Source organism: Pan troglodytes, chromosome 3, assembly GCF_028858775.2.
Source record: "Pan troglodytes isolate AG18354 chromosome 3, NHGRI_mPanTro3-v2.0_pri, whole genome shotgun sequence".
In the NCBI taxonomy this organism is placed as follows: Eukaryota; Metazoa; Chordata; class Mammalia; order Primates; family Hominidae; genus Pan; species Pan troglodytes.
Genome location: NC_072401.2, coordinates 60,344,453 through 60,371,986, shown reverse-complemented (window position 1 = coordinate 60,371,986; position 27,534 = coordinate 60,344,453). Strand labels below are relative to the sequence as shown.

Here is a 27,534-nt window from a genome sequence, read left to right as displayed (position 1 = left end):
GATCATTAACCTATAAAATATGACAGTAAAACACTATGAATAATAAACTATTCAAAATTTAATCTATAGTAAACCATTCTAGGGCAATAAATTTCAGTGAATTTCTTGTACAAAGATGTTGTCAAACTTATATTACGCTGGGATTACTCTCAGCATAGAACAGAGAGAAATTAAGCCTTTTTTTGTTCTGATCCATTAATCTTGAAAACTGGCCTAAATGTCTTCTTGGCAAGTCTAGCAATTCAGAATTAGATTTGAAAAATAGGGTAACTTTGTAGATTTTAAACTTCATTTTATACTTTCATTTGTAAGGCTAGCCAAAACAGAGTGGAAGGAAATTAAAATCATAGAGATACTATTGGGTTTTCCTATGTAGACTTTGTAATTTTTTTATTATTCCATTACAAACAATGTGGGTAAATAAGAAATACATCACTACTGAATTTTCCTTTACCAAATACAGGAAAGATTTTTTTCTTATAAATTAAGTGCTAACTAAAGGAGATTGAGAAAAAGCAGGTACTTCTTAGATTTCTGACCGAAACTGCAGTGTGGACTCTTTCATTTTTTTTTCATAATCTTCAAATTTCTCATACTGGGCTACAGTGAATTGATTCTTCCAGTCTCCTGAAACACCTAAAAAGAAATATAAAATAACACATTTGAGACTACTGTAAAATGTTTCTTCTGAAACAAGTTTTAATTTGAATTACTATACCCTTTATTTTTACCCCTTTAACTTTTGGACATCATATCGGTGCCATATCTCTCATTCTAAACTTCCACTCCCATACTTCTAGACCTTGTTAGTCTTCAGAAAATTCCCATGGATTTTTTCAGTATCCTGTGTAAATAAACAATCCCTTAAATAGCTTATAGAAATGTCACTGGGAAAAAAACACATCTCAAAATCTCGATTCTTTGGTTTCAAGAATTTTCTTAACAAAAGATATAAATGACTTTTTAGTCCTTTTAAAATTATGTTTTCTGGCTGGGCGTGGTGGCTCACACCTGTAATCCCAGCACTTTGGGAGGCCGAGGCGGCAGATCACATGAGGCCAGGAGTTCGAGACCAGCCTGGTCAATATGGTGAAACCCCATCTCTAATAAAAATACAAAAATTAGCCAGGTGTGGTGGCTTGTGCCTAAATCCCAATTATTTGGGAGGCTGAGGAAGAAGAATCACTTGAACCCAAGAGTGGTGGCTGCAGTGAGTCAAGATCACACCACTGCACTCCAGTCTGGGGGGCAGAGCGAGACTCTGTTTCAAAAAAAATAAAAATAAAATAAATATATATATACACACACATATATATAAATATATAAATGTATATAAATATATAAACATATGTATAAATACATATAAGCATATATATATATATGTTTCCCCATGTCAAATGATAATTTATGAAAAAAAAGTTTTATGGTCAAGTAAGATTGGACATTGCTGGGTTAAATGCAATTAAACATTTTTTTTTTTTACCACAGAATTTCCCAGTCTTCAAAATGTTATCCTTATCAAAAACCTTACAGGAAGGATATAGGACATAGCATTTACAATAAATATCTGATAAGAAAAATTAATGCCATTTTCATAGAATATATCACAGGGTAATGCAGAGATATAGTTGGAAGCCTGGTTGTAGGAAAAAAGAGGGAAAAATGTCTAAATATCTATGTCAATCTGGCTCAGGGTTTCTCAACTTTGGCATTTTACTTAATTGATTTAAATATTCACTGTTGAAAGTTGGAGCCAGACAATTCTTTGCTGGGGGAAGGGAGAACTGACTTGGGCATTGTAGGATGTTTAGCAGCTTTCCTAGCCTCTATGCAATGCCAACAGTCTCCTCCTAGTTGTGACAATCAAAAATGTCTACAGAAGTTGCCAAACATCTCCTGAAAGACAAAATTGTACCTGGCCGAGATCCAGATATTCCCAGCAATACTTACCCATGGCATACTTCCTAATTAAAATGAAAAAAAAAATCTGAGACCTATGAAAACACATTATAATTACCATTACCCTTTATAGTCTATAGCCAAAACACCTGTCTCTCAAAAAATGTCTTAAATTTTTTTACTGCTAACAATTATTTACTCCCTTCTTTACCATAAGAAGATTTTACATCCCTGTTCACCATCATGTGTTGTGCAATTCCTCCTTGCCTCCTTAACTTAGCTTGGATTTCTAATATGCTTTGGCCAATGAACTTTGAATATATGTGACATACACCACATCTGAAAAGAAGTTTCAAAAGATATAAGTTTCATTGACTCTCTTGCTCTTTCTCTCTACCATGATATTGGGCATAATCCATATATGGGCTGCAATTTCAGCCTGGGTTTCAGAAAGAGAAGATCCAGGAAGCTGAGCCCAGGAGAGCTCAGTGCAGTGGCCATAGGTGACTAGTATCCACCAACATGTTACTGAAATGAGAAATGAAATGTGTGGTTTTATGCCACTGAGATTCTTTAATGAGGAATGAATAATTTACCATAGTCATAGCAACAGATTCAAGGAGTGGACACTCTTTTATTAATTTAGTATGCCTAACATTATTTAAGCTAGCTACCTAACACAGTAAAATTTTTAAGGAATGTAGAGAGTATCTAGATGATTCAGACAAAGGGCATTCTTCTGACATAGAAATGGGTGCCAACACTCATGCTTATTGATACACATGCTTTTTAGTAAATATTTCTCATTAGAAGGCTTGTCTTACATGTTAGACTTCCTGAGAAAAAAGAATTTCTTTGCCACGGATTATTTCCTCTAAAATTTTTTTGTTTTGTTTAGTTTTCCATTTTTCTCTCCCAAGTATACCAAATTTCTTTCCATTTCCTACAATATTGCTGTTATCTACTCTCTCCATGATCACAATAGCAAGCTGTACAGAAACCAGTATATGATGGCCTCACCCTTCCTTACGAAGGGAAACACATAATGGTCCATCTCATTCTTTCCCATAGTAGTATAATTTGTACAAGAGTTCTGCTTCATCACATCAAAAGAGCTGTGATGGAGGATTTTATCCACAATTGTTTCTGGCTTGTCTTTCTCCAGAAACTTTAACACCTTCTGAATTTCACACTTAGGATTATAAAGAAATTATAGAGAAAAATAATCATTTCAGGCAGATTTGGTCATGAAGCAGAGAATGCATTTACCAAGGTTCTACATATGACAAAGTAATAGATAAAATAATTTTAGATTTTTATGTGCATTTTAAATTTTGCTTTTCTAAGGACATATTCTATTCTTGATTATACCAAGCAAACCATCTGCTAAAAGAAATATTTAAACTGCAAAGAAAAAGATTACGTTAATACTCAAACTTTCAAATTCAAAAATAGAATTCACCTTTAGAATAACCAATGGTAACAGAACACCCTGTTATTATCATTAGGTATAATTTTTAAGATCTGTTAATCTACTTTATTAAGCAAATTTAACATCAAGAATTGATACCTATCTCAAGAATTCTCTTATAGTGGAAAGAAGATTCTCTTTCTACCTCTCATACCTACATAGATTATTTGATAGTATGAGTATATAAGATGGAAAGTAAAATAAAGTATTGTCCATTTTCTTTTTTTATATATATTTGAAATTTTATATTTGAAAATCTCTTTACCTTTTTTTATTATACTTTAAGTTCTAGGGTACATGTACACAACATGCAGGTTTGTTACATATGTATACATGTGCCATGTTGATGTGCTGTACCCATTAACTCGTCGTTTACATTAGGTATATCTCCTAATGCTATCCCTCCCCCCTCCCCCACATTTTCTTAATCCAGTCTATCATTGATGGACATTTGGGTTGGTTCCAAGTCTTTGCTATTGTGAATAGTGCCACAATAAACATACGTGTCCACGTGTCTTTATAGCAGCATGATTTATAATCCTTTGGGTATATACCCAGTAATGGGATGGCTAGGTCAAATGGTATTTCTAGTTCTAGATCCTTGAGGAATTGCCACACTGTCTTCCACAATGGTTGAACCAGTTTACAGGTGTTCCTATTTCTCCACATCCTCTCTAGCACCTGTTGTTTCCTGACTTTTTAATGATCGCCATTCTAACTGGTGTGACGATTTTCTAACCTAAAGAATGGCGGGGGAGATAAAGACAGCAAGGAATAAGAGATATTTATTTGATGTATTTCTTAAGGTTTCCCTTCTCTGTGCTTCAGACTGGACATAAGAAGGCATATTAGATACAATGAAACATGACATTCTAGACAGAGTTTGTGCCCTGCTACCTGTCAGGTGGGTGTTCTTCTCAGTGTTTCAAATCAAACTGAGGCATAAAGCCATAACCTTAATTACCTAGCAAGATCAAGCAGAAAGACAACCTGAGATTTAGCTTTCCTGAGTGACTCATGTCAATTCAATGAAACAGAACCAGAGAGTTTCTATGAATGGCCCTAAAAAATCTGTTTCTTGTAGTCACAGAGCTGCAATTGTTGAAAATTAGACACAAACCTTAATTTGTAGAAGTTAAATTCACAGTTGTTCCAAGTCTAACATGTGAAAGTTAAATTTAAGAATGATGAAGGGTGGAATGCTCAAGCTCAGAATGTGAATATTTGTTGATTTGATGACACAGAGAATCATAAACCCTTCAGTAATTATGAAGTTCTCTTCCAGCACATGTAGATTCCCTTCTCATATTTGAGGAGACTAAACTTCCTTTGCTTGAAGACCTTATAATGGCCCAACGTAGAAAAGTTTTCTTTCAATATAATTCTTACCCTCTTATAGACCCAAACACTTCTTATTGCTTCTTTTTTTTTTTTTTTTTTTTTTGAGACGGAGTCTCTCTCTGCCTCCCAGGCTGGAGTGCAGTTGCGTGATCTCAGCTCACTGCAAGCTCCGCCTCCCGGGTTCACGCCATTCTCCTGCCTCAACCTCCGGAGTGGCTGGGACTACAGGCGCCCACCACCACGCCCGGCTAATTTTTTTAAAAATATTTTTGGTAGAGTCAGGGTTTCATCGTGTTAGCCAGGATGGTCTGGATCTCCTGACCTCCTGATCTGCCCACCTCGGCCTCCCAAAGTGCTGGGATTACAGACGTGAGCCACCGCGCCTGGCCTCTTGTTGCTTCTTGACCCATAAATAGAATAACATCTGATATATCATAGTTTGGATATTTGTCTCTTCCGAATCTCATGTTGAAATGTAATCCCCAATGTTGAAGGTGGGGCCTCGTGGAAGGTGTTTGGGATCATGGGAACAGATGCCTCATGAATGGCTGGGTTCTGGCCTCACAATATTGAGTGTGTTCTCCAATGATCTAGTTGTTTAAAAGTGTGTGGTACCTCCCCACTCTCTCTCTTGCTCCCACTTTCATCATGTGACATGCTGGGTCTTCATCGTCTTCAGCCATAATTGTAAGCTTCCTAAGGCCCTCACTAGAGGCAGGTTGCCAGCACCATGCTTTCTGTACAGCCTGCAAAACCACGAGCTAATTAAACCTCTTTTCTTTATAAACCTCTTTTCTTTATAAATTACCCAGCCACAGGTATTTATCATGATGCAAAAACTGACTAATACAGTATCTCACTGTCATTCAGAGTGACAGGTACAAAGTAGTTTAAGGGGGATGCAGAAGATGATGAAAATTTGACTAAGGAAGCCGCCAGAGGCAGATATCTTAGCTGAGTCAGGTGGTTTCTCTTGAGATGTACAACAGATTTATCAAATTAGAGATAAATGAGAGTAACAGCTATCTTAAAGGAATTTAGAGAAATCTAAGGGACCAAGATGAGACTGAGTGAGGGCTGCTGGACCTTAAGCAAATTAAGGAAGGTAGACTACAATAACAGTTTTACCTGACACAGACTTCAGTTTTGAATGCAAGTATGACTCACAAAGTTCACATGACAAAGATCTTAAGAATAAAAAAAGGTTAAATGAAAATTAGTAAATAAATTTTTTCAGGTACACTCAGTGAGTTAAGGAAAGGTGGCATAAGAAGAGGTTGTAGAAATAGATGGGGATGAAAGAATGTCACTCTATGTGTGCTCTTAATTATTACTTTATATTTTATGTAGGGACCAAAGCCATTAAGAGATTTGAAGCATGGAGTGGCATGTTAGGATTTAGAATTTTAAAATATTATTCTTTATGGATGGATAATGCAAGATGAGGTTGTCCAAAGAAATTTAGATGTCTAAAGTAGAGTGGGAGGCAGTGGTGCTAGAAAGATGTGGATGCGTAAAACATCCATTTTCAAGCTACAATTGAAAGAATGGTAAGTTAGTCATATTTACAGAGAGAGAGGAAACAAAAGTATTATGCAAAGAAGATGAATCTTTTCTTTCTTTCAAAAATAAATAATAAAATGCAGTTACTTCTTACCTCTTTCATGTCTTCATAAAATAGGTAAAGGATACGATAATCTTTCTTCTTTTCCCACCAGCCCTTCACATGGTCATACCAGGAACCAAAACACACTAAATTGAAAGATTTTTTTTTTTTGCAAAATTACACTATACATAAAATAAATAATGGTTATATGTTATTCCAAATCATCATTATCAATGCTCACACACTGATTAGCTATTAGTTCAAGAAAGGGATAAGCATAAGAGAAGTATATGAGATAACCACTATTCTCAATGAATTTAAAATCTCCTTGGAAGGAACAAAATTATTATATAATAAGATGAATTCTGTTCTCTCAAAATTCATATGTTGAAGTCCTAAATCCCAGTACCTCAGAATGTGACTGTAGTTGGAGATGGGTCTTTAAATAGATAATTAAGTGAAAATTAAGGCATTAGATGGGTCCTAATCCAATTGTTTCTACAGGATGAGAAAATTAGGACACAGACACTCACTAACCATTTGAAAATAGGGGGAAAAACAGTTATATACAAGCCAAAAAGAAAAGCCTCAGAAGAAACTAATCCTAATGAAATACTGATCTTGGACTTCTACCCTTCAGAGCTGTGAGAAAATACATTGCTATTGTTTAAAACATCAGATCCAGTCCAGTCTGTGGAAATTTGTTATGACAGCCTTATCAAAATAATATAGATTTTGATCCTGGGAAGTGGGGTACTTTTTTGTGATAAATACCTAAAATGTAGAAGGGGCTTTGGAATCAGATAATGAATAGAAGTTGAAGAGCTTTGAGTTACATATTAGAAAAAAAATCTTAGATTGCCTTGAAGAGATGGTTGGTAGAAATATAGATGCTATGAATGATTATGATAAGGGCTTATAAAACAAAAGAAGAATTTTATAAAGAAAACTTCTCTCATGATACAACTGTCATCATGAGCAGAATATTAGTAGGAATATGTTGAACAAAATACTTTAAAAATTAAAGATACTCTGATGAGGTTTCAGACAAATGAGGAACATGTTATTGGAAATTGGAGGAAAGTCATTAATTGTTATAAAGTGGAAAATAAGTTGGCTAAATTGTGTTCTAGTGTTTTGTGGGAAGTGTAACTTGTAAGTAATAAACTTAGATATTTAGCTGAGGAGATTTCTAAACAAAATATTGGATGTTCAGCCTGGTTTCTCCTAACCGCAAGTCAAGAGAGACCAATTAAAGAAGAAAGCATTGGCTTCAGAGGAGGGTGGAGCAAGATGGTAGCATAGGACTCTTTGGTGATCATGCCCTTGCAGAAATATCAATTTGAACAACTCTTTACACACAAAAGTACCTCCATAAGAGCTAATAAAATCAGGTGAGAGACCACATTACCTAATTATAGCACAATAATAATAAAAGATACATTGACGAGAGTAGAAATAAAAGTTTTGCATTATCCGTGTCATTCCTTTTCCCCCTCCAGGCAACACAAAATGGAGAGAGATACAGTGTACTTGGGTGAAAGAGAAGCAAGTAAGTATAGGACTTTGTCTTGGATGTCACAGTAAAATAAAGCACTAGGTAGAACCCTACGGGCTCAGACTCCAGGCCAGTGCCTGTAGACTGAGCCTCTAGACCTGCCCCCACACCAGGTCGGAACCTGTATCCCCTGTGAGGTAGACTCAATCTTCAGTCTTTATCACCACCAGCCAACTACAGCAGCCTTGGGCTCTGGATAGCCCTTAGTGGCGGGCAGACCTCAGTGGCCATGGGGTTTTGGACATGCCTCAGTGCTGTGCTAGCCTTAGTGGCCGCAGAATTTTAGCCAAGCACCATGCCAGCCACAGTGGCCCCAGGCTTAGAGGTCGCCCATAGTGCTGCAACAATTGCAGCACCGTGGCCCCAGGCTTAGAGTTTACCCCTAGTGCTGAAACAACTGTAGCACATGCTTCTTTTAGCCAAGCATGGTGCTTGGCTAAAATAATAACTGCAACACTAGGACTCACTAATGCTGCAACAACTGGTACTTAGGGTCCATGCCCGATGGCCCATCCAAAATCTCTGAACAGACTTAGTGTTAACAGGCATTCCCAAATAAAGACAGTGTGAAAAGACTATAGTAAGCACCTACCTGTTCAAATGTGTAGACATTGTTGCATGATATTGTTGCATGACAGCAAGGATCAAGAACAATCAGGAAAACATGATATCACCAAACAGACAAAATAATCTGTCAGTGACTGACCCTAAAGAAATGGACATATACGAATTGTCTTACAAAGACTTCAAAATAGCTCTTTTAAGAAAGTTCAAGGAATTCCATAAAATACAGAGAATGTAAAGAAATAAGGAAAATAATAAGCAACCAGAACAAGAAATTTGACAGAGAGATTGAAATCATAATGAAGAAATTATTAAGCCAAAAAAAAAAAAAAAAAAGAAAGAAAAGGATGTGGAGGAAAATGAGTGCATTTGAATCTAAAATAAAGAGTTGAACTTTGATAATAAAAATAAGGATCACATTCTATGGACAAAAAAATTAGTCCAAGGAATGGCATGAGTAAATCTATGAAAGATATTGATATGTATCTGCCTGAAAGATAAAGTTTATACAGAATATTAAATGAGAATTAAAGGTAGAGTTATTACTGTGGACGTGAATATGTTTCCCTGAGGAAGAGAATACAGAGATAGAAGAACAAACTCTTGAGAAAAAAAACCTTTAACTCATTTTATATAATAAAAATAAAGAAATGATAGATAAGAAAGAATTTTAAAATATGTATAAAATTTACTTGTGCAGTGTCATGGATAGCAAGAGGAAAATGCTTAAATAAATTGCCAATTTTCACTAATCGTGAATAAAATGATGAGATCAGGGACTGAAGTACCTGTCTGTCACTTATAACACAAAAGTCCTTTAAGGAAAGAGACAATAATATATTCTGCTTCCTCTGTAGTCTTCCTAATGCATTAGTAGAGTGCTGGGTACATAATTGGTTTATAATAAACACAAAACATATTTAAAATTTATATCTCTTTGCAAAAGAAGGCTTTTCATTACAGAGCTCCATGACTAAATGATGAACAGGACTCACACTTTCCAGTCATGAATTTATCCAGGAACTCCTCCCAAGTTCCAGGATCTGGGTGCATTTTTGCCATCTGGTGGAAATAATAATAAGACACAGCCACATCTTTGGCATTCCATGCCACGTAGATCATCTGTGGAGAGATTTGAAAAAGCAGGACTTTGTTTCTATTGTCTAATAGTTTTTAAGCTTTTCCTGACTTTAACAGAATGCTTGTTTTCTATTTCATGATTTTGGCATTTATATCTATATCCTGATGTAGGATACTCAACAATTGTATGTTGTTTTAACATGAAGAGTTCTCATCTCTCACATGCCTACTTTTTCTTTATCTCTCAAAAAGAAAAGAAAAGAACATCTCTCTATCTTGTTTTTGTTTTTTGTTGTTGTTGTTGATGTTTTAAGTGGGAGGTCTCTTTATAATGCACAAGCTGATCTCAAACTCCTGGGCTTGAGCAATCCTCCTACCTATGCCTACGCCTCACCATAGCAGGATTACAGGCATGTGTCACCACCCCAGCAAGAGCATCTCTTGAAACATGGGAAATAAAATCTAAGAATTATAATAAGTATTAAGTTAATAAAAACTTAGTTAATATTATGCTTAAATTCAGAATATTTTTCTGCATCATTTATTAAAACTACTAATAAAAAGGATAAGTGATTTTTTAAAAGATGAAAAAATGCCCAATATTTCATTGAAAATAAATTATTACTTGGATAAACTCAGAGTCACAAAAGATTAAAACTTCTTTATTCTACCCATGATCGTGGTTACATAACAATCATTGGTACTTGCAATTACTGGTTTGAGATTGTAATTTAATTTACATATGTGGCCTCAAGTCTTCTTGAAGGCAAAAATGATATTGTTATGTCTCATTGGTAATTAGGTTCGGTTCTCAGGCAAAAATCTATTAAACCTACTTCTCACTTGAAGCATACCTAATAATACTGAGGACTCAGCCACCCATGAAATAAATATATTCCTAAGGGAGTGTGCATTCAGGAAGAAGCCATCTTCCATCTAACATCTTCCATCTAACATCTTCCATCTAACTTCCTTCGTCCCCAAGTGATGGGCAAAGAAAATAGGAAACTTTATATTCCCAAGTTACTGTTAATAGTTCTCATAGTCTGAGACAAGGATTTGGATTAAAAGGGAGTGGCTGAAAAAGGGTTTTTCAACAGCTTCAATATATAGCTCTAAGAGCTGAGACTGTTGCTGGCATAACTTCTTGAGAAAATAGTAAACCTACAAACATTTCCAGTTACTTCTTATTTCAATTCCAAGAGACTATGATAATAAGCCAACTGTTTACCTATCATCCTCACCTGTAACTTTCTTAGTAGGAACTGTTTCTGCTAGCCTCAGTGTAAAAAGAAGACTATTCAAAGTTATCCTCCAGTGCTTGCTCAGGCACCGTGGCTCATACCTGTAATCCCAGCACTTTGGGAGGCCAAGGCAGGAAGACAACTTGACGCCAGGAGGTGCAGACCAGTCTGGCCAACGTAGTATGACATTGTCTCTTCAAATAAAATAAATTAGCCAGGCATGGTGTGGGACACCTGTAGTCCCAGCTACTCCGGGGGGTGAGGCTGGATGATCATTTGAGCCCAGGAGTTGAGGCTGCAGTGAATATGATCATGCCACAGCATTCCAGCCTGAGTGATAGACAAAGCAAGACCCCATTTCTTAAAAGAAAAAAATAAATTAAGATATCTTTCAGCTTTCCTAAAAGCAAGCCATGGGTTCCTGGGGCTTCTATAGATTTTTAATACTGGAATTAAGATAATAAATTACATGTCTACTCCCTTATCTCTCTTGTTTTTAATTGGACTTCGAAAGGAAAAAAGAAAGTCACACATAATCACAAGTATAAAAACTTTTTGTATAATAATGATGAAAATATCAGGTTTTCAAATGAAAAAGAACAGCTATTTTCCTCTTTCTATTAAAGGTGCTGGGGTAAAGATGTACTCTAAACATCTCTGTCAAATGTAGGGACTTAGTGATTGTCTACTTCCCATATTCATTTTCACCACTTTACATTTTACACATTGTACTTAACCATTTGTAGATCTCTAACATATCTCTTGCTGTTTCACATCTCTTAACCTATGCATACACAGTTTTCTCTCCGTGAAATGTCCTGTATATGTGAAAATGTCCCTACTCTTTCTTCAGGATGCTGACCAATTTTTTTTCTCTATGAGACTTCTTTGCCAAATAGAATCTTTTTTACATAATGTTTTAGAATATTTTCTAATACATTAAGCAATGGTAGATAAGAAAGAATGTATCTTATTGATAGGTAATTATTTTTCAAATATATTTTACTGATAGGAATTATTTTTCTTACTGATAGGTAATTATTTTTCTTACCGATAGTTATTTTATCTTACTGATAGGTAATTATTCTTCAAATAGATCTGTTTTTTTCATACTACTTAAGGTATTCCACAGGACTGCATGCTAAACAGGACAAAGATCACAGACTTTTTTAACCATTGCCCAGTAGAGTACACGGAAGTGACTGGCATGCAGAAGAAGCTTGATGGTATTTGTAGAAATTAAATAAAATTCAATTAGATGGCAGATAATGTATTATTTATGTTTGTATTTATAATATCAGTCACAATATTTGGTAGATACACAGTAACATTTCCATATATGATTACTGATTAAATGCTTATTGACTGCTTTTGCTTATAAAAACTGAAACAGACAGAGTTGAAAGGAGAAATAAAGAATTTATAGTCAAATTTCAATACACTTCTCCAAGCAACTGATAAAATATTACTGAGAAAGTGGGCCGGCCATGGAGTGGCTCATGTCCATAATCCCGGCATTTTGGGAGATGGAGTCAGAAGGATTGCTTGAGGCCAGGGGTTCAATACCAACATGGGCAACACGGTAAAACCCCATCTCTACATAAAATTTTTAAAAAAATTATCCAGATGTGGTGGCACATGACTGTGGTTCCGGCTACTCAGGAGGCTGAGGCTGAAGGATCACAGGAGCCCAGGAGTTTGAGACTGCAGTGAGCTATGCTTATATTACTATACTCCAGTCTGGGTGACAGAGTGATATTTTATCTCTAAAAGAAAATTAAAAAATACATGAAGAGTGAGAAAGGTGACATCTGGACAGATTTTACAAATATTAAAGGAATATTGCAAACAATTTTAATTACAAAAATTTGACAATTTAAACAAAATAGATCAATTTTTTTGAAAGACACAAAATACCAAACATTAAGTCAGGAAAGGAACATAAGCAGAATGCTCCTATTTCTGTTAACTACAGTGACTTCGTAGAAAAACAAACAAACAAACAAACAAAAAGCCTTTCAGACAAAGAAAATTTCAGGTTCAGCTGGCTTCAATGGTACAAATTATTTAAGACTAAAATGACAATGATTTAACCAAACACTTCTGAAAAATTGAAGAAGAGCAAATACTTAAATATTTTCCAACTCCTGAGGCCAGAACTACCCTAATATCAAAGCCATTGCAGCCAATGACAAAGACATCACAGAAAAATAGAACTATGGATCAATATCATTCATGATCAAAGGTGCATTTTTAAACTACATAACAAAATCAAAGAATATATTAAAATATAATAATACACATAACTAAAAACAAGGTATGCAAAGTCATTTTAACATTTGGAAATCAACCGATGAAATTTATCATATTAATTGACTAAAATAATGGAAAGTCATATGATAGATCTTAATGGAGAAAAAGCATTAGACAAAATTCAACATATACAAGGTTGTTTTAACATTGAAAAATCCGACTGAGTGCGGTGGTTCATGCCTGTAATCCCAGCACTTTGGGAGGCAGAGGCGGATGGATGACCTGAGGTTAGGAGTTTGAGACCAGCCTGACCAATATGGTGAAACCCTGTCTCCATTAAAAAATACAAAAGTTAGCCAGACATGGTTGCATGCACCTGTATTCCCAGCTACTCGGGAGGCTGCCTGGAGTGCAGCCTGGACTCCAGAGCGAGACTCCATCTCAAAAAAAAAAAAAATCAGTTAATGTAATTCATCATATTAAAAGAAAAAAATGACAGTAAACTGTATGATGGATCTTAATGGACACCAAGAAAGTATTAGACTGAATCCAGGATGCATGCCTAATAAAAACCTTGGAAAGGAATTTCCTCAGCCAAATAAAAGTATCTACAAAAATAAAACAGGTAATACCGTCATACTTAACAGTGAAATATTGCATGCACTTTTCATAAAATCAAGAGTAAGACAAGATGTCTGCCCTCACTACTCCTATTTGACATTATAGTAGACATTGTATCCAGTTTATTAAGGCAAGAAAAAGAGGGAAATGTACCCGGATTAGGCAAAAGGAATTTGCTGACAGCAGGAGCATATATATACAAAATTAAATTGAATTTATTAAAAAGCCATTAGATTTATTAAATAAGTTTAGCAAGATTTTAGAAGAAAATATCAAATTGTAAATATTACTTTTATGTCTATATATTATTGTGAAATTGAACTAAGCTTCAACTAAAGCTACCTCCATGCATAGCAAACAGTAACCTCACTTAATGCATAAACACCCTGCAACCTAACCTTAGTGTATACTCTCCTAACAAGTTGCTGAATTTCAACCAGTCATAGCAACGAAATGTCAGCCAATCATAGACTGAAAGCTGCAAACTATGACCAAATAAGGCAACTGCCAAACTGCAGCCTATTAAGCTGTTTCTGTATCCCATTTCCATTGGTTTGGTTATAAATATTGTCTGCCCATTTTGTGGGATATAGCCTCTGAACCACTTTTGATCCCGAATTCTATCTGGTTGATAAAATTTGTTCTGCTCAATTAAAATCTGTTAAATTTAACTTGTCTCAGATTTTTTCTTTTACACTAGCAGAAAACATTTGGAAAATAACACATGGACTTGTGCATGTGTACAAGGGAGAAAGAGTGAGACACAGAATTACTATTTTGTTAGAAATTTTTAAAAAGACTGTCACTCCTTATTAAGTACAGATATTTAGCTCTAAAGGTAATAACTAAAACAATAAAGCCTCTAGATGTAAACAGAAGGGAGAATATCTCATGATTTGGGGTAGGCATTTTTAAAAACAAATAAAAAGCCCTAACCATAAAGGAAAAACCATATATATCGATCACAAAAAGAAAAGTGAAAATACAAAAATAAAACAGTAAGTTAAGATATAAGAAATATAATCATCTCATCAAAGAATTTGCATCCAGAATATATAGAGAACTTCTCACATCCAGAATATATAGAGAACTTCTCACTTAATAATAAAGAGAAGGTACCCCCTACAGGAAAAGAGGCAAAAGATTTAAATAGGTATCTCAAAAAAGACATCTGGATGGTCAATAAGCCATGTAAAGGGGCTTCATCTAATAAGTCATTAGGGAAATACAAAGTAAAGCAACATTGCAATGCCACCAGACATTTACTAGTATGGCTAAAATTAAACATTATAGCTATATTCTGTGTTGGCCAGGATGTGGCATAACTTCAAATGTTATACAATGCTGATCAAAGTGAAACCTGGTGCATATGTTTTGAAAAGCATTTGGAAATATCTCCTAATTTGGATAAATGCATAACTTAAGATCCAGCAGTTTTATCCCAAGATATATATATAACCAAGAGAAATCTGTGAGTATATGTGAAATAAAAGACTTGTATAAAAATGAGAATAGCAACACTGTTTTAATTACTGAAAACTAGCAACAATCCAACTTCACATCAACAGTACCATGATGATATGGTTTGGCTGTGTCCTCACCCGAATCTCATCTTGAATTGTAGCTCCCATAATGCCCCTGTGTTGTGGGAGAGACCCTGTGGGAGGTAATTGAATTATGGAAGTGGGTCTTTCCCATGCTGTTCTCATGGTAGTGAATAAGTCTCACAAGATCTGATGGTTTTATAAATGGGAGTTTCCCTACACAAGCGCTCTCATTCTCTCTTGTCTGCTGCCATATAAGATGTGTCTTTAACCTTCTGACATGATCGTGAGGCCTCTCCAGTCACATGGCATTGTGAGTCCATTAAACCTCTTTTTCCTTATAAATTACCCAGTCCTGGATATGTCTTTATGAGCAGTGAGAAAACAGATTAATACAGTAAATTGGTACCAGTAGAGTGGGGTGCTGCTATAAAGATACCCAAAAATGTGGAGGTGACTTTGGAACTGGGTAAGAGGGAGAAATTGGAAAAGTTTGGAGGGCCCAGAAGAAGACAGGAAAATGGGTGAAAGTTTGGAACTTCCTAGAGACTTGTTGAATGGCATTGACGAAAATGCTGACAATGATATACACAATGAAATCCAGGCTAAAGTGGTCTCAGATGGAGATGAGAAACTTATTGGGAGCTGGAGTAAAGGTGACACGTCCTACATTTTAGCAAATAGACTGCTGGCATTTTTCCCCTGCCCTAGAAATTTGTAACTTTGAACTTCAGAAAGATGACTTAGGGTATCTGGGGGAAGTAATTTCTAAGCAGTAAAGCATCAAGAAGTGACTTGGATGCTGTTAAAAGCATTTAGTTTCAAAAGCAAACACAGCATAAAAGTTTGAAAAATTTGCAGCCTGATGATGCAGTAGAAAAAAGAAAAACACATTTTCTAAGGAGAAATTCAAGCCAGATGCAGAAATTTGCATAAGTAATGAGGAGCCAAATGTTAATCACCAAGACAATGGGAAAAATGTCTCCAGAGCATGTCAGAGACTTTTGTGGAAGTCCCTTCCATCACAGGCCCAGATGCATAGGAGGAAAAAATGGTTTCATGGGCCAGGCCAGGCCCCCTACTGTGTGCAGGCTAGGGACTTGGTGCCCTGCATCCTAGCTGCTCTAGCCATAGCTAAAAAGGGTCAAGGTACAGCTTGGGCTGTAGCTTCAGTGAGTGCAAGCCCCAAGCTTTGGCAGCCTCCATGTGGTATTGAGCCTGTGGATGCACAAAAGTCAAGAATTGAGTTTTGGAAACCTTCACCTGGGTTTCAGAGGATGTATGGAAATGCTTGGGTGGGTCCAGAAATAAGTTTGCTGCAGGGGAAGGTCCCTCATGGAGAACCTCTGCTAGGGCAGTGAGGAAAGGAAATGTGGGGTGGAAGCCCCCACACTGAGTCCCCACTGGGGCACTACCTAATGGATCTGTGAGAACAGGGCCACCATCCTCCAGATGCCAGAATGATAGATCCACAGACAGATTGCACCTTGTACCTGTAAAAGCCACAGAAACTCCCTAGCCAGACTATGAAAGCAGCTGAGAGGGAGGCTCTATCCTGCAAACCCAGAGACAGAGCTGCCCAAGACCATGGGAACCCACCTCTTGCATCACTGTGACCTGGATGTGTGACATGGAGTTAAAGGAGATAATTTTGAAGCTTTAAGATTTGACTGCCCCACTGAATTTTGTACTTGAATGGGGCCTGTAGCCTATTTGTTTAGTCAATTTCTCCCATTTGGGATGGCTGTATTTACCCAATGCCTGTACCCCCATTGTATGTAAGAAGTAACTAACTTGCTTTTGATTTTACAGGCTCATAGGTGAAAGGGCCTTTCCTTGTCTCAGATCAGACTTTGGACTGTGGACCTTTAAGTAAATGCTGAAATGAGTTAAGACTTTGGGGAACTGTTAGGAAGGCATAATCAGTTTTGAAATGTGAGGACATGAGATTTGGGAGAGGCTGGGGCAGAATGATGTGATTTGGCTCTGGGGAGAGTGTCCCCATCCAAAGCTCATCTTGAATTGTAGCTCCCATAATTCTCACATGCTATGGGAGGGACCTAGTTGGGGGTAATTGAATCATGGGGGCATGTCTTTCTCATGCTGTTTTCATGATAGTGACTAAATCTCACAAGATCTGATGGTTTTATAAAGGGGAGAGTCCCTACACAAGCTCTCTCATTCTCTCTTGTCTACCACCATGTAAGACGTGTCTTTTACCTTCCACAATAATTGTGAGGCATCCCCAGCCACATGGAACTGTGAGTCCATTAAACCTCTTTTTCTTTGTAAATTACCCAGTCTCTAGTATGTCTTTATGAGCAGCATGAAAACAGACTAATACACATGGATAAGTAACTTGTGGAATATTCACATACACATAATGGAATGGTTTCAGTCAATCATAGGTTTTCAAATGTTAGAATGAATCAATTTCACATGGGGGTCCTGTTAAAACTCAGATTTCTGAGTCCCATCTCCATAATATTTGATTCAGTAGGTCTGAATGGGGAACAAGATTTTGCATATCTAACTAGCAGCTTTTTGCTCCCATCTTGGGATCCAACAGGCTTCATCAAAGGAAACAAAACAAAAATAAAATAGCAAGCACAACAGTGATAGATCTCACAAATATTATGTTGAATGGAAGAAGTCAAATATTCAAGAGTATATACTCTACAATTACAGACAAAAAAAGGCAAAGTAATGCATGAAAACATTCAGGATAGTGGTTATCTTTGAAGATAAGGGTTACTGACTAGAAGTATGCAGGAACAAAGCTTTTGGGGTGCTAGCAATGTTCTATATTTTTTATCTGGGTGCTGATTTCATGGGTACACTCACTTTGTTAAAATACATCAAGCTGCATACATAGGATTTACGGACTTTTCTATCTAAATACTACACTTGAATTAAAATATTTATTTTAAAAAGTTTAAAATAAATTTTTAAATATAAAATCTTATATTATTTGTAGCCTGTACCCAATTATAAATGCATATTTGTAAACTACAATTATGCTAAATAATGAAGAAGCAGTTCAGGAGTTATTTGAATATCCATTGTTTAAAAGCAACTGACAATGAGTCAAAGGATTTAGAGAATGACAGGCATGTTGAGAAAAGTTGATAGGTTCTCAGTGCTTGGGCATTGAGTGTAACCCCTAGCTACAACATTGGTGTCCACTGGTGTTACTTTGATCTGTGGGATATAGGAGCCACATTATTATTTTGCAATTACTTATCTAGAGGTTGCAACCCCTCACCTTGTGTTTCTGCATAATTGGTAAAAAAAATTTACAACACAAATAAGAATTATATCTCTTTAAGATTTGCTACCTTACAGTTATTCTTCCAAAATGAAGAAGGGAGAAGTTGAACAGGCAGGTGTGTTTTCACTAATCGAGGAGACTGCATGTTTTTCAACTGCTCAACACCTACAATCACAAAAAGTTAACAAACTACCATGTAAACATAGAATTATAAATATGATTTACAATATAATCTAAGATTTTCTAAACCCCACTATATGGCTTAAAATGGCTATATGACTTCATATACTCTTAAAATCTACACTGAGATTAAAAAATGATAAACTCTGAGAAGACTCTTTTATGACTATGAGCAACATAAGACTATTATCTTCATAAGTGGCTATAAAATCCTCAGATAGAACACCTTGATGAGGCAGAAAGAGCTACAGGTCAAGAGTCGTAATGTCTAGAATTTTTCTTTATTTGTATTCTTCTGTTTATCATTTATGATATGAGAAAATTGCACTAGAGGATTTCAAAATCCCTTTCCAGCTCTCCCATATTTGAATTATAAGATTGAACTAGGCCATGAAGCTTATGGCTATTTTTTAAATTTAATAATGCAAGATCATATATCCATATCTCTTTTCCTTGAGTTTGTAAATATGAGATAACTTGTAGTATACATGATTCTATATTGAATCAAATATTGAAGTTTGTCTGTATAATGATTACCTAATAATTAAACATTGAAAACTTCCATCTATCTTTGAAAGAATACATGCTACATACATTAAAATCTTCTCTTATGCAGATATTACCCTTGGATGGAGGAAGAATATAATATGATTATTGGCACAGTCAGATTCTGACTCCTCTATTACAGATGCTTAAGATTCAATTGTCCAAGCTTGTCATTTTCTGTCATGACTCCTCCAGATATCTTTTTAAAAAAGGGGGAATTTACTCTTATAGTGAAAAGAGACATTTAAAAAAATATAATTTGTGAGTCCAGGAATTATAAGTTCCATGAAAGTCACTCGCTTGTATATTGCATCCCATTTACATTTCTCTGCATCCCCATTGTTAAAGATCAAATCCAATATTTCACTGATCCAGGTCATCCCTAAGGAAAGAAAATATTAACAAAACTTTAAACTTTTCTGTCGAAAAGAGTATAAGATAATCAGTGGCTGTAGAGAAGTTGTGTAACAATATCTAAAACAAAAATGTATTCTTTATTTCCACTCCCTTTCTTCTGCCCTTTCCTAGGAACCATCCTTATCTATCTTTTGTTTTTGTTTTTTGACATAGGGTCTCACTCTGTTGCCCAGGCTGGAGTGCAGTGGCAGAATCATGGCTCACTGCAGCCTCAGCCTCCTGGACTCAAGCAATTCTCCCATCTCAGCTTTCTGAGTAGTTGGGACTAAGTTGTGCACCATCACTCCCAGGTAAACTTTTTAATTTTTTGTAGGAAAGGGGCCTCACTGTGTTGTCCAGGCTCTTATTTATCTTGAACATACATATAATTTTTGTGTGTGTGTAAAATGTGATTAAAATATCATACAAATAAGACCCAAAAAGGAGGTAAAACAGGAAGTATTAAACAGACAGGTTGTGAGTAATGATAACGTACTCTCCGGGGTAAAATGGGTGGAGGAAGTGGCCAACTTCAATGTCTATCAGTTTGTAAATTTCCTATTAATATCAAAAAGTTTATTAGAATTGAATTGCATTTCAGGTAAAAATGTTCTAGATTTGGTGAAAGGGTAAAGAAGGAAAAGAAAAAAACTTGGCAATTTTCCATGCAGTGACCAGTGTGCCACTCACAAAAAAAGACAATAGATTCTGATTGAGTAGAGTGGATCAAGATACTCTGACCATTATGATATTGTGTCTCACCAGTTATTTGAGAAATGTATCTAAATCATATGTGCCTGTGGTATACTTAATTGTACATTCAACAGTAAGGTTATTGAGGCACTGCTAAAAAAAAAGAAATATAAGATATAGGAAATAAGTATCTCCTTAACTGTTCCCATTTTCTTCCTCTTTACCAAAGGTATAATGATAAATTAAATAATAGGAGGCAGTAACTAAAATATTAAGTTAATTAGTTAATCATTTGATTAAGCCATGCACACGACAACATTTTTAAATAATGATCTATATGCAGATACACATTTGGATTGCACCCAGATACTACAGCACATTAGGCCCCCTTTTTGGTCTTTTCTTGTGGTCAACTCTTCCTCCTTCTTGTCTCCAAATCATGAGTACCTGTACTAGGCAATCTCCCCAATCCTATCACAGACAGATTTAGTACTAAAAAACAGATGAGCCAAATCAGTACCAACATTGAACATTTTGCTGCTTCATCTGGTTTAGGCTTAAGCAATGATTCATGAGTTAAAAGAGAGAGAAGGAGAGAGACCTAAATTTCAAAGTACAATGTAACTCATTTTATCTCTTATTGGGGAAAGTTTTAAATTGCGGCCCTTGAAGTCTGATTGAAAGAAATACCAATTTAGCTATTTTGTATGCTTTGTAATGAAAAAGTTTGTGGACTTTGTAGAGAAAAAAATAGCACATGGTTTAGCTCATCTAAGGAGATAGTTAACTTGTACCTTTTGTAACAATATTAATAAGGCACTAATATATTAATAATTTTAAAACTTTAAGACATGTTCACACCCATGTGTAAAGGAAAAAATGACAAAAACCTACGAAAAAGAATGTTAAACTATGTGTATACTTCTCTGCAGAGTTCACAGAGAAAAATAAAATAAAAATAAAAAATAAACTGTGTAGCCATTTAGCTTTTACTATACTAGAAAAAGTTTAGCTTCAGTGAGTATCTTGTAGATGAACTATTTGTATAATGGTACCTTTCAAAGATTATCTTAATGGTTTTCTTCTTTTGAATATATCCAAAAATAGCAAAAACAAAAGGACATGTACATTCTCAGTAACTGACTTCCCTTCTCTAAACACTTATTTCAACAATGAAATGAAATGCGGTTTTAGTCTTAAACAATTTGGGTTTGGTGAACTACTCAGAAGGCAAGGTAAGTAGTAAGAAAATAAAGATGCTTTGTCAAAACAAGTTTGTTTTTTACATGTACCAAAATCTGTATTGTGCATTGTTTACTTCCTAGAAGAAGCTCTTTGTTCTCATACAGGTTCATAATTTTGGCAGATTAACATCCCTCAAATTCAGGACTTTCCTCCTGAGACTTGTTACACATTACTTTTAAATAATTTTGATATTTTTAATAATTTTGATATACATAATATAAAATAATCAGTACACAATATGTTTATTTGAAATGTATTTCTTTAAGAAATTAAATAGGAATATAAAGGAAAGTTGCCTTTAGGGGGTTTGGTAATTATGGAACAGTTGATTAATTGTGAACTAAATTAATTTAACTGAACAAAAGGCTAGAAAGAGCCTCATCTGTGATATATCTCTGTACAACTATCACTGGGTAAATCAGAAGATTCTGTCATAGCAGATATGGAGAAATAAAAATTGTTGATTCTTAATAAGTCATCTTAAGTTTTTCTGAGATTGTATACTGAAATCAGCAGTTGTTTAAATATATAAACAAAATATTTAAATATCAAAATGTATAGAATATGTATATTCCAATATATCTGATATGTGTGTGTATATAATGGAATATACATATTCTAATGTATCCAAAACATATATATATACACTTTTAATAATTTCTATTTGAATTTAAAAAGAAAAACAAGAAAACAACATTAATTTTTCTCTCAGATATATTCTCTATTCAATTGGTAGCCTTTCAGAATAGGAAGTAAATTAGTCTAACTTAAGATGACACTCTCACAGCAACCACCACAGGGTTTCCTCAAAAAATGTTTAATAATTTCAAGTTAGACCTGACTAATAATCTGTAGATCAGTGGGTTTACACATATGGATCACTATCAAATCATTGAGTACAAACAAATGAAAATGTCTTACCAGATTTGGGATAGGTAGAGATCAGAGTATCATCTGGTCAGGCCTCAAACAATTCAACTTGAAACCACTCTTCAGCAATGCTCTAGAAAAGGGGAATCCCCTGAATATCCACTAACTTCCTTCTGAAGACACGCTGCTCATTGTCCATTTTGAGGAAACTAGATTTTGACCAAAGTGTAGTATCAATCAAATCAAACAATAGGTTAACATATTAGTGGTATTATCATTACTCTAGCTCCAGCAGCATTAGATTTTAATACTATGGATTTTGTACTGTTCATTTATTACATAAGGCTAGCACTTTTTATTGGCAAAATTACTTTTATAGCATTTCCTCAGGCAAAATTTTCTGAGATACATAATAAATTTACTGAACTTTGGAGTCAGGTGAAAAGTGCCTTAATTGCAGTGCCATTGTGTCAGGCAGGTATTGCTAACACAGGCCTCCATAACAACTGTTTCAGCACTGAGTGGTTAATTTAGATATTAAAAGCTCATAGAGGCAGTGCCCTTATACAAAGACTGGAATGTAACAAAAGCCCACCAAGAGTTTTGGCTAGGCTTTTCCTGGGCCTTGAAGCATGACAAGATAAGGAAGGCATTCTTAACAGGACCCGTTTAAGATTAAACAAGCTTTATTGGCGGTCTGAAGAAAGCCCTCAGGCCTTCACAAACAAGTTTATTGGGGGTCTGAAGGAACTCCCTAAACCTCCATGATTTAGCAAGAGGCAAGGATAATCACCCCAGCACCGGGACCCATTTAGATTAAGTAAATTTACTGAGACTGCAAAGGAACGTCTTCAGGACTCAGATCTTAGTTATAGATTAAAAGAAGTTAATCACTTATGCCTTGAGATAAATTTGCACTTACATGTAGACATGTAGCTTAGAAGGTGTATAAGCTCTGGAAAAACTGTGATTTTGAGTCGATCTGGCAATAATCTCCAGGCCTTCTCCCTGTAATCGGTTACAGAAATAAAAACTCCCTTCTCTCTCAGTTTATCTGCATCTCGTTATTGGGCCATGAGAATAAGCATCCTGACCCTCAGTTTGGTCCGGGAACAACATCAATTCATTGCAGCGGGAACTTAAACAAGTTCTGTAACTGCACGGATCTTCTTAACTATAAAATCAAGGGTGGCCTAATCAATACTTCCCTCCCTTAAATTATAGGTGGACCAATGAATTATTCTATCTAAATTATCTATAACAGACCACAAGTGTGAGAGAAAATGCACATTGGGGTGGGGCAGGGTCTAGCAAAGAAATTAATGACAAAAGGTTAAGGTTAAAGAAACAAGTTTAAGGTAAGTGAAGTCTTGGAGAGATAATGAATACCTTGTGTAAAAGTTAAAGAGAGGAAAGAAACACGAAAAACCTCTTGCTTCTCAATTTCTTCATTTATAAAACAAGAGATTGAAATATATTCTGACCTAGAGCCCTTCCAAATCTATTTTTCTATGAATTTGTGACTATTTTTGAACTCAAAATCGTGGGTTAGCCAAAATGAAAGTCTGGCTATGATCTACATTATGATGCTAAAAAATCTAAACCCTACGGATGAAATATAGTCAAATATATCAGATGATTTTTCAAGAGATCATATCACAGTACATTTATATTGCAATTACATATTAAAGTGTGCATACATATGTATAAGACACACTGATCAGTACATTCATTTCATTGAAAGCTTTAAATATAATTTTCTATGTATTATGGTCAATAGTTATTCAAGCAGCTACCATGTGCAATGCATACACAGCTATTGCTTATTTTTGTAAGATCTGATCTCAATAAATGTGCAATTCTTAAAAATAAAAATGTTTATATGCGAAAGCTAAATGGATTTAAGTCTCACAAAATAGAAGGACACAATGATAAAAATTCAAAGAAGGAGAACATCTAATTGGGGAAACTATGAGAAACCTGAAGAATTGTGATAGCATTTGAGATCAGGTGTCAGAGATTGGAAGGAATTTCCTGAACATAGACACTATGATCATTTGTGTAAGCGTGCAATGCATGAACAAAGGTAAAGGAGAAGAAAAGTGTGAAAAAAATGTCCAGTGTAGAGTGAGTAGGTCATACTGACTGGCGCTTACTACATAATTAGGAGTGTAGCTCATTCATTCATTGATAACTTTAATAATATCTATTAAGTGCCAACTATGTGCCAACGATTGCTCTGGCATAAGACAGAAAAGATTTTGCCTACATAAAATTTGCTTTCTAGTGGGTAATCAAAGATATGACTAAAAAATTATTTCCATTGTAGACAGTTGTGAATTTTGGGCTTCTAAGGGCTACTTAAGATTGTGAACAGAGAAATGATATGATGTAACTGGTAAGGAAATGTGAGAAAGAGTTAAGAGGGGATGAATGTAAATAAAGAAACGTGATTTTTCTCATAAACTCCCAATGCCCTTTCAATGTTGAAACACAGTATAAACAGTAAAATCCATATGTGTCTTTATTTTTATATGGTATTTGATATTTTTGACCACGTATTTTCCTTGGAACTCTCTTCTCTTGATTTCCATGTTACCGCATTCTCAATTTCCCAAAGGAGTATTTCTATTTTATTTAGGCCAGAAATGTTATTCTTCCTTGGAGCTCCATACTTGGCTCTTTTATCTTACTTTACACACTTCCTCATGGTTTTAACAACCATCTATAAGCTGATGCCTCAAGAATGTAGATTTATCTTTAGTTTTATTTTATGGCCTGAGTTCCAGACCTATGGAGCCAGCTACTCTTGCCCATTTTCCTCTAGAAATTCCCTGGGCATTTCAAGTTCAATAACATAAATTTAACCCGTTAGCCTTACTCTCCACTGAACCAGTTCTTGTCCCAGATTCCTGTGTACTTAATATTTTAGTGAAACTATCTTTACCCTATTGCACAACTCAGAAATATGGGAATAATTTTAGAATCTTGCATATTCAATTGACTCACAAATCTAGTTGTTTTATCTTCTAAGTATCCTTCAGAATAGCAACTTTTCTTCATGAAGTGGCTTAGTGGTTAAGACTGTAAGGTCTCTAGGTTCAGAGTTCATATGTTAGGTCTGCCAACCAATGTGATTCTAGACAAATCATGAACCTAGGTTTCATTTTCCTAATCTTAAAATGGAAGTAATAATTTACTTTATAGAACTCTTGTGATGAAGAAATAAGATAATGGGTTCAGTGTGTATGTTGATAAAACATAATAAATGGTAGCCATTATTAATATTACCATTATTATTGCCAAAAATAACCTGCCCTAATTTATTTCCTTACTATTACCTATCTTGTACTATGGCAAAGGTCTTAAAATTAGTCCTCCTATTCTCAAGTTTAGTTCCTCTCCTTCCCCATTGATTGAGATCAATGAGATCTTCCTAAAACCTGACCACAACACCATCATCTAAATGATAAAGTTTAAAGATCTTTACCACAGATTTTACATTTAAACTCCTCCGACTTTCCCCCTGTTTCCCTCTAGCACACTTAGGCTTTAGCCTTCAGCAAGAAGGATATATATAAATATATATATATATATATATATATTTTTTTTTTTTTTAAGCATAGATCCGTCCCCCTCACACTTAGCTGTTGCACTTGCATGTCTCATTTTTCAAGCTAAGACCCTTAATTTCTTTGTCTACCTAGAAAACTCCTATTCATTTCTCAAAAATCTTTTACAAGTCACATCCTCTGAATAGTCTTTCCAGTGGTCCACAGACAAAATGAGTTATTCTCTTTTCTCCATTTCCATATCTTGAATATGATGCTATTATTTCATATATTCCACTGTGTTATTATTACTTATTTAATCTGTTTCTCCAATTAGAGTTTAGATTTCTTGTCTGAGGATTGGGACATATATTTGACTTTCTAATTCCAAGACCTATACTTAAGGTAAATAAATGTATATTGAAATGAAATGAAATTTCTCTCGTACACTAGGTAAAACAATCAGGAATTGAGTTATTTATGTTTACCATTGTATAATAATTTTGATCATCAAGTTACCACTTTAGGATATACTGAGAAGTATTAGTAGGTGTAGTGAATTCTTATAATTTTACGTTTCTTCTGCATCCATTTTGAATATAAGCCACACTTTATCATACCAGAAGCAGTAGGCACCCTTGACACAGTTTCTGATTCTCTGCCCCCTCTCAGTCCCTCATGGTGGTGACCACCTCCCTATGGGACAGCAAGAGACAACCTACTTACTCACCCCACTAATGTGCACACCCTACATGGACTGCACAGATATGCTGCAGGGACCATCTCTCAGTCACAGTGTGCACATGAAACTTGCTCTTGCTTGCCATGAACCCACCAATTAAAACTTCCTGTGGGAAACCTGCTTGGGTAAATCTCTGAACCCCACTAAAGGATTTGGCCACAACTCCCTCCCTCTCTCTCTCCCTTGCTCCCCACTTGCAGACTGAACACAAGTGTCCTGGACAGCTCCCTCCTTCCCTTTGGTGCTGTGTGGGGCATACTGCCCTCTTCTCTTTCGATCTGAAAGTAATAAACTACCTCAGTTATTTTATGTGTTTTGTTGATTTGCTACTCTGTGTCTGTCTGACTGACACACCCAAGTCTAACTTCTTTCCTAGTCAGAGCTTTCACAGATAATGGTTATCTTGGTAGGAATAAACTTGACATTGATCAGATAAGAGCCACAGGATTGTCTGCCAGTGTAAACAAATTTCCTACGAGAGACACCTGGTCTCAGGTCAGATCCTTAAGCATTAGATTGTCCATCAGAATAAAGAAGTATCCTGTGAAAAGCACATTGTAAACATCCACATCCAAATACTCTGGAGCCCCAACAGGGCACAGCTAAATTTTATAGCCATTCTCCTGAGAGAGACCTCAAGACCAAATTTAAAAAAAGATAGACAGAGTCCCACACAAAATGAAATTGTGATATTCTAAATGATTATTCAAAACAAACACAACAGTGCATATATTATATTTTTAATCTTCTTTTAAGAATCTACTAGGTTTAGTTTTATAATCCAATTTTAAGGCTACTCTGTCAACAAGTGGCAGAGTAGATTGGATTGGAACCCAGATAGTTTGACTCCAAGGCCTGC

At 35.5% G+C, this 27,534-nt stretch overlaps 1 protein-coding gene across 1 annotated transcript; it reads right to left on the bottom strand.

Moving 5' to 3' along the window:
• Positions 1 to 410: 410 nt before the first annotated feature.
• LOC101058512 (sulfotransferase 1 family member D1-like) lies at positions 411 to 22,581 on the bottom strand. Its single transcript, XM_063809293.1, is given in 7 exon segments — positions 411 to 636; positions 2,920 to 3,100; positions 6,369 to 6,463; positions 9,435 to 9,561; positions 18,520 to 18,618; positions 19,436 to 19,560; positions 22,434 to 22,581. Coding segments are annotated over 7 exon segments (885 nt in total). The 3' UTR covers positions 411 to 526.
• Positions 22,582 to 27,534: the final 4,953 nt, after the last annotated feature.